The sequence below is a fragment of the Struthio camelus genome, unplaced genomic scaffold (assembly GCF_040807025.1).
Source record: "Struthio camelus isolate bStrCam1 unplaced genomic scaffold, bStrCam1.hap1 HAP1_SCAFFOLD_82, whole genome shotgun sequence".
NCBI lineage: Eukaryota > Metazoa > Chordata > Aves > Struthioniformes > Struthionidae > Struthio > Struthio camelus.
In genome coordinates, this window is record NW_027182594.1 from 90,094 (window position 1) to 102,341 (window position 12,248).

At 77.1% G+C, this 12,248-nt stretch overlaps 1 protein-coding gene across 3 annotated transcripts; it reads right to left on the reverse strand.

Moving 5' to 3' along the window:
- Nucleotides 1-914: 914 nt before the first annotated feature.
- Nucleotides 915-12,005, reverse strand: ISOC2 (isochorismatase domain containing 2). Of its 3 annotated transcripts, XM_068929228.1 has the most exons (7): nucleotides 11,938-12,005; nucleotides 8,759-8,897; nucleotides 5,504-5,716; nucleotides 3,278-3,348; nucleotides 2,576-2,693; nucleotides 1,075-1,162; nucleotides 961-1,023 (listed from the first exon to the last, which is right to left on the reverse strand). In XM_068929228.1, exons 1-6 carry the CDS (start codon nucleotides 11,949-11,951, stop codon nucleotides 1,082-1,084), a joined length of 636 nt encoding a protein of 211 aa, XP_068785329.1. In that variant the 5' UTR covers nucleotides 11,952-12,005; the 3' UTR covers nucleotides 961-1,023; nucleotides 1,075-1,081. The 3 variants fall into 3 exon arrangements, with proteins under 3 accessions (XP_068785328.1, XP_068785330.1, XP_068785329.1); XM_068929227.1 differs by having other exon boundaries at nucleotides 915-1,162; XM_068929229.1 differs by lacking the exon at nucleotides 11,938-12,005 and adding an exon at nucleotides 11,694-11,775 and having other exon boundaries at nucleotides 915-1,162.
- Between the last annotated feature and the right edge of the window lie 243 nt (nucleotides 12,006-12,248).

A 12,248-nucleotide genomic window follows, 5' to 3' on the forward strand; every position in this document is an offset into this window, starting at 1 on the left:
GGCGCGAGCGGCGCTGATTGGCCGAGCGCGGCCAATGGGGTGGGCGGGGGCGGGGCCTCCCCCCCCCCCCGCCTGGGGCTTCATTAAGAAAAGGGCCGGGCGGCGGCGGCGGCGCCCATTGGCGGCGGCGCCTGTCAATCAGCGCGGGGGGCGGGGCGCCGATGGGGGAATACCCTCCCGCCCCCCACCGCTACGCGTCTGGACACGCGTGACGTCAGCCCACGGGTGGTCACGTGTGACCCCCCACGGACGAACATGCGTGACGTCAGCCCACGGATGGTCACGTGTGACCCCACGGCCGACACGTGTGACCCCCCCACAGACGAACACGCGTGACGTCAGCCCACGGCCCGTCACGTGTGACCCCCCACGGACGAACATGCGTGACGTCAGCCCACGGATGGTCACGTGTGACCCCACGGCCCGACACGTGTGACCCCCACGGACGAACACGCGTGACGTCAGCCCACGGATGGTCACGTGTGACCCCCACGGCCGACACGTGTGACCCCCACGGACGAACACGCGTGACGTCAGCCCCTGGACGGTCACGTGTGACCCCACGGCCGACACGTGTGACGTCAGCCCACGGACGGTCACGTATGACCCCACGGACAACACGTGTGACCCCACAGCTGACACGTGTGACGTCAGCCCACGGACGGTCATGTGTGACCCCACGGACGACACGTGCGACCCCTATGGCTGGACACACGTGACCCCCACGGATGGACACGTGACTCCCAACCCACAGCTGACGCACATGATCCCCCATGGCTGGACACGCGTGACCCCCATGGATGGACACACATGACCCCCCCCCACAACCGGACACATGTGACCCCCACGCAACCCTACACGCATGTTCCGGCACCCACCCCCCCACCGCCCGGCGCTGCACACGCATACGCACACATGTGACCACAGCTGCGTTTATTACCCGCGTGTGCGGCGCGCGGGACCGCAGCGGGGGGGGGGGTGACGCGGCACCGCACACGCGTGTGCGCGCGCGGGACCGCAGCGGGGGGGGTGACGCGGCACCGCACACGCGTGTGCGCGCCGCGGGACCGCAGCGGGGGGGTCACCCCTGCAGGACGCCGGGGCCCCCCAGCAGCGCCAGCAGCCCGCTGTCCGGCGCCGGCTCCTTGATCAGCTGCTGCACCTGCGAGAGAGCCGGTGGGCGGGGCTAAGGCCGGGGGCGGGGCTAATGGCCGGGGGCGGGGCTACAGTAGGGGGCAGGGCTAAAGCCGGGGGCGGAGCTAAGGCTGGGGGCTGGGCTAAGGCCGGGGGCGGTGCTACAGGATCAGGGTGGGACTATGAGCCAGGGGGCGGGGCTACAGGCCAGGAGGCGGAGCTACAGGCCAGGGGGCGGGGCCTTCTGCCCCAGCCGGGTGCTGGGGGGGAGAGGCCTGGTGGGCGGGGCCAGGCTGGCTGGTGGGTGGGGCTAGAGGAGTCTCCTCCCCCCATTCTGGTGGGGCGGGGGCCAGGTTAAACCGGCTGGGCCAGGCCATGTGCCGCTGCCTGGTGGGCGGGGCTAAAGGCAGCACCTTAGTGGGCGGGGCTGGGGAGGACCTGTGGGCGGGGCCAACCGTTAGGCTTGTCCAGAAGGGTGTTGGGGGGAAGCTCTTGGGGGGGCGTGGTTCCTCGGGGGCGGGGCTCCCAGGGTGTGGTTTATCGGGGGCGGGGCTCACAGGGGGCAGAGCTATAAGGTGGGCGGGGCCATGGGGAGCAGGACAGACCACTAAGCATGTCCAGTAGGGTGCTGGGGGGGGGGCTCTTGGGGGGCGTGGTTCTTTGGGGCGGGGCTCCCAGGGGTGTGGCTCCCAAGGGGCGGGGCTATCAGGTGGGCGGGGCTATCAAGTGGGCGGTGTCTTGGGGCAGGACAGACCGCTAAGCATGTCCAGTAGGGTGCTGGGGGGGGGCTCTTGGGGGGCGTGGTTCCTGGGGGTGGGGCTCCAAGGGGTGTGGCTCCCAAGGGGCGGGGCTCCAGTGGAGGGGCTATCAGGTGGGCGGGGCCATGAGGGTAGGACAGACTGCTAAGCATGTCCAGTAGGGTGTTGGGGGGGGGCTCTTGGGGGGCGTGGTTCCTTGGGGCGGGGCTCCCAGGGTGTGGCTCCCAAGGGGCGGGGCTATCAGGTGGGCGGGGCTATCAGGTGGGTGGTGTCTTGGGGCAGGACAGACCGCTAAGCATGTCCAGTAGGGTGCTGGGGGGGGCTCTTGGGGGGCGTGGTTCCTTGGGGCGGGGCTCCCAGGGGTGTGGCTCCCAAGGGGCGGGGCTATAAGGTGGGCGGAGCTATCAGGTGGGCGTGGCCATGAGGGTAGGACAGACCGCTAAGCATGTCCAGTTGGGTGTTGGGGGGGGGGCGCTCTTGGGGGGCGTGGCTCCCAGGGGTGGGGTTCCTCGGGGGCGTGGCTCCCAGGGGGAGGGCTATTAGATGGGCGGGGCCACGGGGGACAGGACAGACCGCTAAGCTTGTCCAGAAGGGTGGTGGGGGGTCTTGGGGGCGTGGTTCCTCGGGGGGTGGGGCCTAGAGGGGCGGGGCTCCGGGGGCGGGGCTCCCGGGGCGGGGCCGACCTGGCGGAAGCGGGGGTGGGCGGCGTCGCCCAGCAGCTGCAGGATGAGGCTCTCGCTGGTGGTCAGGAAGGCGCCGCTCTGGCGCAGGCGGCCCAGGGCCACCAGCCGGTCGAGCTGGCTGGGGGGGACGGGGGGGCGGCCTCACCCCCCTGACCCCCCCCGGGTGTGGGCACCCCCCGACCCCCCCGGCGTCACCCCCGACCCCCCCCCAGCATCACCCCCTCGACCCCCCCGGCATCACCCCCCGACCCCCCCGGGTGTGGGGCACCCCGCGACCCCCCCGGCGCCACCCCCGACACCCCTTGGTGTGGGGCACCCGCCTGACCCCCCCCCGGCGTCACCCCCCCGACCCCCCTGGTGTGGGGCACCCCCATGACCCCCCCCGGCGTCACCCCCCCCGACCCCCCCGGTGTGGGGCACCCGCCTGACCCCCCCCCCAGCATAACTCCCCCAACCCCTCCCGGTGTGGGGCGCCCCCCGACCCCCCGGCGTGGGGGACCCCCCCCCAGCTTGGGGAACCCCCCTGACCCCCCCGGCATCACCCCCGGCCCCCCAGCGTGGGCCCCCCCCCCGGCGTGGGGCCCCCCTGACCCCCCAGCTTGGGGAACCCCCCTGACCCCCCCCACCCCAGCGTGAGCACCCCTGACCCCCCCCCAGGGGTCACCCCCGGCCCCCCCGGCGTGGCCCCCCCCCGGCCCCCACCTGCGGGACGAGCAGGCGTCCACCACCACGTGCACGTCCAGGCCGCGCTCCAGCAGATCCAGCGCCGTGCTCTGCGGGGGGGGGGGGGGGGGAGCCGCGCTGTGTCCCCACCCCCCCCGGGGCCCAGGGCGTCCGGGCCGCCCCGCCCCCACCCACAGGGCCTGGCACCCACTGGGGACCCCCCGGCTGCCTGGGCCCTCCTGACCCCCGGGTCCCCCCCCCGACACCTGCACCCTGCTCCCTGGGCCCCCCCCCAGGCCCCGCGGGGCGCACCAGGACACCTGGGCCCCCCTCCAGCCCCCCGCCCCGGACGCCTGGGCCCCCGCGGGCCGCACCAGGACGCCTGGGCCCCCCTCCAGCCCCTTGCCCTGGACACCAGGGTCCCCCTCCAGCCCCCCCCGGACGCCTGGGCCCCCCGCGGGGCGCACCAGGACGCCTGGGCCCCCCTCCAGCCCCTTGCCACGGACACCTGGGCCCCCCTCCAGCCCCCGCCCTGGACGCCTGGGCCCCCCGCGGGGCGCACCAGGACGCCTGGGCCCCCCTCCAGCCCCCCCCCGGACACCTGGGCCCCCCGCGGGGCGCACCAGGACGCCTGGGCCCCCCTCCAGCCCCTTGCCCCGGACACCAGGGTCCCCCTCCAGCCCCCCGCCCTGGACGCCTGGGCCCCCCGCAGGGCGCACCAGGACGCCTGGGCCCCCCTCCAGCCCCCCCCCGGACGCCTGGGCCCCCCGCGGGGCGCACCAGGACGCCTGGGCCCCCCTCCAGCCCCCTGCCCCGGACACCTGGGCCCCCCTCCAGCCCCCCGCCCCGGACGCCTGGGCCCCCCGCGGGGCGCACCAGGACGCCTGGGCCCCCCTCCAGCCCCCCCCCGGACGCCTGGGCCCCCCGTGGGGCGCACCAGGACGCCTGGGCCCCCCTCCAGCCCCCGCCCCGGACGCCTGGGCCCCCCGCGGGGCGCACCAGGACCCCCCGGCCCCCCTCCAGCCCCCCCCCGGACGCCTGGGCCCCCCTCCAGCCCCCTCCCCCGGACGCCTGGGCCCCCCGCGGGGCGCACCAGGACGCCTGGGCCCCCCTCCAGCCCCCTCCCCCGGACGCCTGGGCCCCCCACGGGGTGCACCAGGACGCCTGGGCCCCCCCCAACCCCCCCCCGGACGCCTGGGCCCCCCTCCAGCCCCCCCCCGGACACCTGGGCCCCCCGCGGGGCGCACCAGGACGCCTGGGCCCCCCTCCAGCCCCCCCCGGACGCCTGGGCCCCCCGCGGGGCGCACCAGGACCCCCCGGCCCCCCTCCAGCCCCCCCCCGGACGCCTGGGCCCCCTCCAGCCCCCCACCCGGACGCCTGGGCCCCCCTCCAGCCCCCCCCCGGACGCCTGGGCCCCCCGCGGGGCGCACCAGGACGCCTGGGCCCCCTCCAGCCCCCCACCCGGACGCCTGGGCCCCCCTCCAGCCCCCCCCGGACGCCTGGGCCCCCCGCGGGGCGCACCAGGACGCCTGGGCCCCCTCCAGCCCCCCACCCGGACGCCTGGGCCCCCCTCCAGCCCCCCGCCCCGGACGCCTGGGCCCCCCGCGGGGCGCACCAGGACCCCCCGGGCCCTCTCCAACCCCCTCCCCCGGACGCCTGGGCCCCCCACGGGGCGCACCAGGACGCCTGGGCCCCCCTCCAGCCCCCTGCCCCGGACGCCTGGGCCCCCCTCCAGCGCCCCCCCCGGACGCCTGGGCCCCCCGCGGGGCGCACCAGGACGCCTGGGCCCCCCTCCAGCCCCCTCCCCCGGACGCCTGGGCCCCCCACGGGGTGCACCAGGACGCCTGGGCCCCCCCCAACCCCCCCCGGACGCCTGGGCCCCCCTCCAGCCCCCCCCGGACGCCTGGGCCCCCCGCGGGGCGCACCAGGACGCCTGGGCCCCCCTCCAGCCCCCTCCCCCGGACGCCTGGGCCCCCCACGGGGTGCACCAGGACGCCTGGGCCCCCCCCCAACCCCCCCCGGACGCCTGGGCCCCCCGCGGGGCGCACCAGGACGCCTGGGCCCCCCTCCAGCCCCCCGCCCCGGACGCCTGGGCCCCCCGCGGGGCGCACCAGGACGCCTGGGCCCCCCTCCAGCCCCCCCCCGGACGCCTGGGCCCCCCGCGGGGCGCACCAGGACGCCTGGGCCCCCCTCCAGCCCCCCACCCGGACGCCTGGGCCCCCCTCCAGCCCCCCCCCGGACGCCTGGGCCCCCCGCGGGGCGCACCAGGACGCAGGCCTGGGTCTCGATGCCGCAGAGCAGGACGGCGGCCAGGCCGGGCCGGGCCCGCAGCTCGGCCTCCACGGCCGGCACCAGCATGCTGAAGCAGGTCTTGGGGTGCTTGGGCAGGTCGTGGGCGCCCAGCTCGGGCACGGTGGGGCCCAGCGCCCGCGGGTGCTGCTCCGTCACCACCGCCGGCACCCCCAGCTCCCGGCACGCCTGGCGGCGCCCGTCACTGCCCGGACGCCGGGGCTCCCCCCGCCACGCCGCCCGGACGCCGGGGCCCCAGGGACCCCCGCTATGGTGCCCGGACGCCGGGGCTCCCCCGCCACGCCGCCCGGATGCCGGGGCCCCCTGCTATGGCGCCCGGATGCCAGGGCTCCCCGCCACGCCGCCCGGACGCCAGGGCCCCCCGCTATGGTGCCCAGACGCCGGGGCCCCCCGCCACGCCGCCCGGACGCCGGGGACCCAGGGACCCCCGCTATGGTGCCCGGACGCCGGGGCTCCCCCCGCCACGCCGCCCGGACACCGGGGCCCCAGGGACCCCCGCTATGGTGCCCGGACGCCGGGGCCCCCCGCCACGCCGCCCGGACGCCGGGGACCCCCGCTATGGCACCCGGACGCCGGGGACCCCCCGCCACGCCGCCCGGATGCCAGGGCCCCCCGCTATGGTGCCCAGACGCCGGGGCCCCCCGCCACGCCGCCCGGACGCTGGGGACCCCCGCTATGGCGCCCGGACGCCGGGGACCCCCGCCACACTGCCCGGACGCCGGGGACCCAGGGACCCCCGCTATGGCACCCGGACGCCGGGGACCCCCCGCCACGCCGCCCGGACGCCAGGGCCCCCCGCTATGGTGCCCAGACGCCGGGGCCCCCCGCCACGCCGCCCGGATGCCAGGGCCCCCCGCTATGGTGCCCAGACGCCGGGGCCCCCCGCCACGCCGCCCGGACGCTGGGGCCCCCCGCTATGGTGCCCAGATGCCGGGGCCCCCCGCCACGCCGCCCGGACGCTGGGGCCCCCCACTATGGCACCCGGACGCCAGGGCCCCCCCACCACACCGCCCGGACGCCGGGGCCCCCCCACCATGGCGCCCGGACGCTTAGGATCCCCACCAAGCAGCTCGGACACCAGGGCCCCCCACTATGGGGCCCGGACGCCTGGGCCCCCCCGCCAAGCGGCCCGGACGCCTGGGACTCCCCCCAGGTGCATGGGGGGGTGAGCAGGGCCACCCGGATGCCTGGGCCCCGGGAGGTGGCAGTTCACAGGGCTGGTCGGGTGCCCGGACACCTGGGTCCCTGGAGGAGCCAGTGGGGTGGAATGGGCTCACCCGGACGCCTGGGCCCCTGCGGGGCGGGGCCAGAGGGGTGCCAGGTGCCCGGACGCCTGGGCCCCTGTGGGGCGGGATGGGACAGGGTGCCTGGACACCTGGGCCCCTGTGGGGCGGGACAGGGCGCCCGGACGCCTGGGCCCCTGTGGGGCGGGACGGGGCAGGACGGGGCACCCGGACGCCTGGGCCCCTGCGGGGCAGGGTGGGACGGGGCGCCCGGACACCTGGGCCCCTGCAGGGTGGGACGGGGCACCCGGACACCTGGGCCCCCGCGGGGTGGGACGGGGCGCCTGGACGCCTGGGCCCCTGCGGGGTGGGGTCAGAGGGGTCCAGGGTGCCCGGACACCTGGGCCCCTGCAGGGCGGGATGGGGCACCCGGACACCTGGGCCCCTGCGGGGTGGGACAGGGCGGGACGGGGCGCCCGGACGCCTGGGCCCCTGCGAGGTGGGACGGGGCGGGACGGGGCGGGACGGGGCGCCCGGACGCCTGGGCCCCTGCGGGGCGGGACGGGGCGGGACGGGGCGCCCGGACGCCTGGGCCCCCGCGGGGCGGGACGGGGCGGGATGGGGCGCCCGGACGCCTGGGCCCCCGCGGGGTGGGACAGGGCAGGACGGGGCGCCCGGACGCCTGGGCCCCTGCGGGGCGGGACGGGGCGGGACGGGGCGCCCGGACGCCTGGGCCCCCGCGGGGCGGGACGGGGCGCCCGGACGCCTGGGCCCCCGCGGGGCGGGACGGGGCGGGGCGGGGCGGGACGGGGCGCCCGGACGCCTGGGCCCCCGCGGGGCGGGACGGGTTGGGACGGGGCGCCCGGACGCCTGGGCCCCCGCGGGGCGGGACGGGGCGGGACGGGGCGGGACGGGGCGGGACGGGGCACCCGGACGCCTGGGCCCCCGCGGGGCGGGACGGGGCGGGACGGGGCGGGACGGGGCGCCCGGACGCCTGGGCCCCTGTGGGGCGGGACGGGGCGGGACGGGGCGGGATGGGGCGCCCAGACGCCTGGGCCCCCGCGGGGCGGGACGGGGCGGGACGGGGCGCCCGGACGCCTGGGCCCCTGCAGGATGGGGCGGGACGGGACGGGGCGGGACGGGGCGCCCGGACGCCTGGGCCCCTGTGGGGCGGGACGGGGCGGGACGGGGCGGGATGGGGCGCCCAGACGCCTGGGCCCCCGCGGGGCGGGACGGGGCGGGACGGGGCGCCCGGACGCCTGGGCCCCTGCAGGATGGGGCGGGACGGGGCGCCCGGACGCCTGGGCCCCCGCGGGGCGGGACGGGGCGGGATGGGGCGCCCGGACGCCTGGGCCCCCGCGGGGTGGGACAGGGCAGGACGGGGCGCCCGGACGCCTGGGCCCCTGCGGGGTGGGACAGGGCAGGACGGGGCGCCCGGACGCCTGGGCCCCTGCGGGGCGGGACGGGGCGGGACGGGGCGCCCGGACGCCTGGGCCCCTGTGGGGCGGGACGGGGCAGGACGGGGCGCCCGGACGCCTGGGCCCCCGCGGGGCGGGACGGGGCGGGACGGGGCGGGACGGGGCGCCCGGACGCCTGGGCCCCCGCGGCGCGGGACGGGGCGGGACGGGGCGGGGCGCCCGGACGCCTGGGCCCCTGCAGGGCGGGATGGGGCACCCGGACACCTGGGCCCCTGCGGGGCGGGACGGGGCGGGACGGGGCGCCCGGACGCCTGGGCCCCCGCGGGGCGGGACGGGGCGGGGTGGGGCGCCCGGACACCTGGGCCCCTGCAGGATGGGGCGGGACGGGGCGGGACGGGGCGCCCGGACGCCTGGGCCCCTGCGAGGTGGGACGGGGCGGGACGGGGCGCCCGGACGCCTGGGCCCCTGCAGGATGGGGCGGGACGGGGCGCCCGGACGCCTGGGCCCCCGCGGGGCGGGACGGGGCGGGACGGGGGGGGACGGGGCGCCCGGACGCCTGGGCCCGCTACCTGGAGCAGGCGGGCGGCGACGGCGACGACCTGGGGGAAGAAGGCGACGCTGGGCCGGAAGCGCTCCTGCATGTCGCAGAGGAAGAGGATGCTGCTGCCCGGCGCCACCCGGCCCAGCCGGGCCCCGGCCACGGCCGCCCTGCAGCACACGCCACGCGCCCCGCGTCAGGCGCGCGCCGGCCACACGCGTGACCGGTCCCCCCCACGTGAGCTGTCCCCGCGCACACGCGTGACCTCTCTCTGCACACGTGTGACCTCTCTCTGCACACGCCTGGCCGGTCCCCACATGTGTGTGACCTGTCCCCATGCACACGTGTGACCTCTCTCTGCACACGTGTGACCTCTCTCTGCACACGCCTGGCCGGTCCCCACATGTGTGTGACCTGTCCCCGCGCACACGCGTGGCCTCTCTCTGCACACGCGTGACCTGTCCCCCGAGCACACGCGTGACTGGTCCCCACATGTGTGTGACCTGTCCCCATGCACACACGTGGCCTCTCTCTGCACACGCGTGACCGGTCCCCCCCCACATGACCTGTCCCCGAGCACACGCGTGGCCTCTCTCTGCACACGCGTGACCGGTCCCCCCCCACGTGAGCTGTCCCCGCGCACACGTGTGGCCTCTCTCTGCACACGCGTGGCCGGTCCCCCGAGCACACGCGTGGCCGGTCCCCACATGTGTGTGACCTGTCCCCGAGCACACGCGTGGCCTCTCTCTGCACACGCGTGGCCAGTCCCCACATGTGTGTGACCTGTCCCCGAGCACACGCGTGGCCTCTCTCTGCACACGCGTGACCTCTCTCTGCACACGCCTGGCCGGTCCCCCGAGCACACGCGTGGCCGGTCCCCACATGTGTGTGACCTGTCCCCCGCGCACACGCGTGACCTCTCTCTGCACACGCCTGGCCTCTCTCTGCACACGCGTGACCGGTCCCCCCCCACGTGAGCTGTCCCCGCACACACGCGTGACGTCTCTCTGCACACGCGTGACCTCTCTCTGCACACGCGTGACCTCTCTCTGCACACGCCTGGCCTCTCTCTGCACACGCGTGACCGGTCCCCCCCCCCCACATGAGCTGTCCCCGCGCACACGCATGGCCTCTCTCTGCACACGCGTGGCCTCTCTCTGCACACGCGTGGCCGGTCCCCACATGTGTGTGACCTGTCCCCGCGCACACGTGTGGCCTCTCTCTGCACACGCGTGACCTCTCTCTGCACACGCGTGACCTCTCTCTGCACACGCGTGACCGGTCCCCACATGTGTGTGACCTGTCCCCGTGCACACGCGTGGCCTCTCTCTGCACACGCGTGACCTCTCTCTGCACACGCCTGGCCGGTCCCCCAAGCACACGCATGACTGGTCCCCATATGTGTGACCTGTCCCCATGCACACGCGTGACCTCTCTCTGCACACGTGTGGCCGGTCCCCCCCACGTGAGCTGTCCCCGCGCACACGCGTGACCTCTCTCTGCACACGCCTGGCCTCTCTCTGCACACGCGTGGCCGGTCCCCCGAGCACACGCGTGGCCGGTCCCCACATGTGTGTGACCTGTCCCCATGCACACGCGTGGCCTCTCTCTGCACACGCGTGACCGGTCCCCCCCACGTGAGCTGTCCCCGCGCACACGCGTGACCTCTCTCTGCACACGCCTGGCCTCTCTCTGCACACGCGTGACCGGTCCCCCCCCCCCCACATGAGCTGTCCCCGCGCACACGCATGGCCTCTCTCTGCACACGCGTGACCTCTCTCTGCACACGCGTGACCGGTCCCCCCCCACGTGAGCTGTCCCCGCGCACACGCGTGACCTCTCTCTGCACACGCGTGGCCTCTCTCTGCACACGCGTGGCCGGTCCCCACATGTGTGTGACCTGTCCCCGTGCACACGCATGGCCTCTCTCTGCACACGCGTGGCCTCTCTCTGCACACGCCTGGCCGGTCCCCCGCGCACACGCGTGGCCGGTCCCCACATGTGTGTGACCTGTCCCCGTGCACAGCGTGGCCTCTCTGCACACGCGTGACCGGTCCCCCGAGCACACGCGTGGCCTCTCTCTGCACACGCCTGGCTGGTCCCCCCCCCACATGAGCTGTCCCCGCGCACATGCGTGACCTCTCTCTGCACACGCGTGACCGGTCCCCCGAGCACACGCGTGGCCTCTCTCTGCACACGCGTGGCCGGTCCCCCCCCCCACATGAGCTGTCCCCGCGCACATGCGTGACCTCTCTCTGCACACGTGTGGCCGGTCCCCACATGTGTGTGACCTGTCCCCATGCACACACGTGGCCTCTCTCTGCACACGCGTGACCGGTCCCCCCCCACATGACCTGTCCCCGAGCACACGCGTGACCTCTCTCTGCACACGCGTGACCGGTCCCCATATGTGTCTGACCTGTCCCCGTGCACACGCGTGACCTGTCCCCACGCACACGCATGAGCTGTCCCCCTGCACCTGTGTGCATGCTACCCCGCACACACATGACCTGTCCCCACATGTGACCTGTCCCCACCCACATGCGTGACATGTCCCCACACACACGTGTCCTGCCCCCACACCCGTGTGCGACCTGTCCCCACGTACGCGTGTGTGAGCTACCCTGCACACACGTGACCTGTCCTCACACACGTGACCGGTCCCCCCACACACGTGTGACCGGTCCCCCCTACCCGTGACCGGTCCCCACACACATACGTGACCCAACCCCCCCATACATGTTACCTGTCCCCCCACACGTGACCCAGCCCCACACACGTGACCTGTCTCCCCACACACGTGTGACCTGCCCCCCACGCGTGACCGGTCCCACACACATACGTGACCGGTTTCCCCACACACGTGTGACCCGTCCCCACGCACACGTGACCCAGCCCCCCGCACGTGTTACCTGTCCCCCCACGCGTGACCTGCCCCCCCACCCGACCTGTCCCCACACACATACATGTTACCGGTCTCCCCACAGGCGACCGTCTGTCCCCTCACACGTGACCCGTCTCTCCACGCACACGTGACCACTCCCCCCACACGTGACCACTCCTCCCACACGTGACCTCTCCCCCCACACGTGACCTGTCCCTCCCACACGCGACCTCTCCCCCCACACGTGACCGGTCCCCGCGCGCCGGGCCGCGTGGCCCACGTGCCCCCCCCCCCCGCGACCCCCGACCCCGCCGCCCTCCCCTCACCTGCGCGCCGCCATCCCCGCCGCAGCCAATCAGCGCCGGCCCCCGGCCCGGCCGGAAGCGCCCCCCGGCCCACCAATCCGCTGCGCCCGCCCGGGCTGGCCAATGGCAGGCTCCGCTCTCCCCAGGCCCCGCCCCCTCCCCCTCCCCCGCTCGCAGCCAATCAAAGCGCGCTCCTCCCGCCCCCTCCCCCCCTCCGCGGCGGCGCTCTCCCGCAAGCCCCGCCCCCGCCGCGCTTCCAGCCAATCGGAGCGCAGCGGCGGCCCCGCCACCGCCGGACGACTAAGCCACGCCCCCATGGAGCGCTGGCCAAT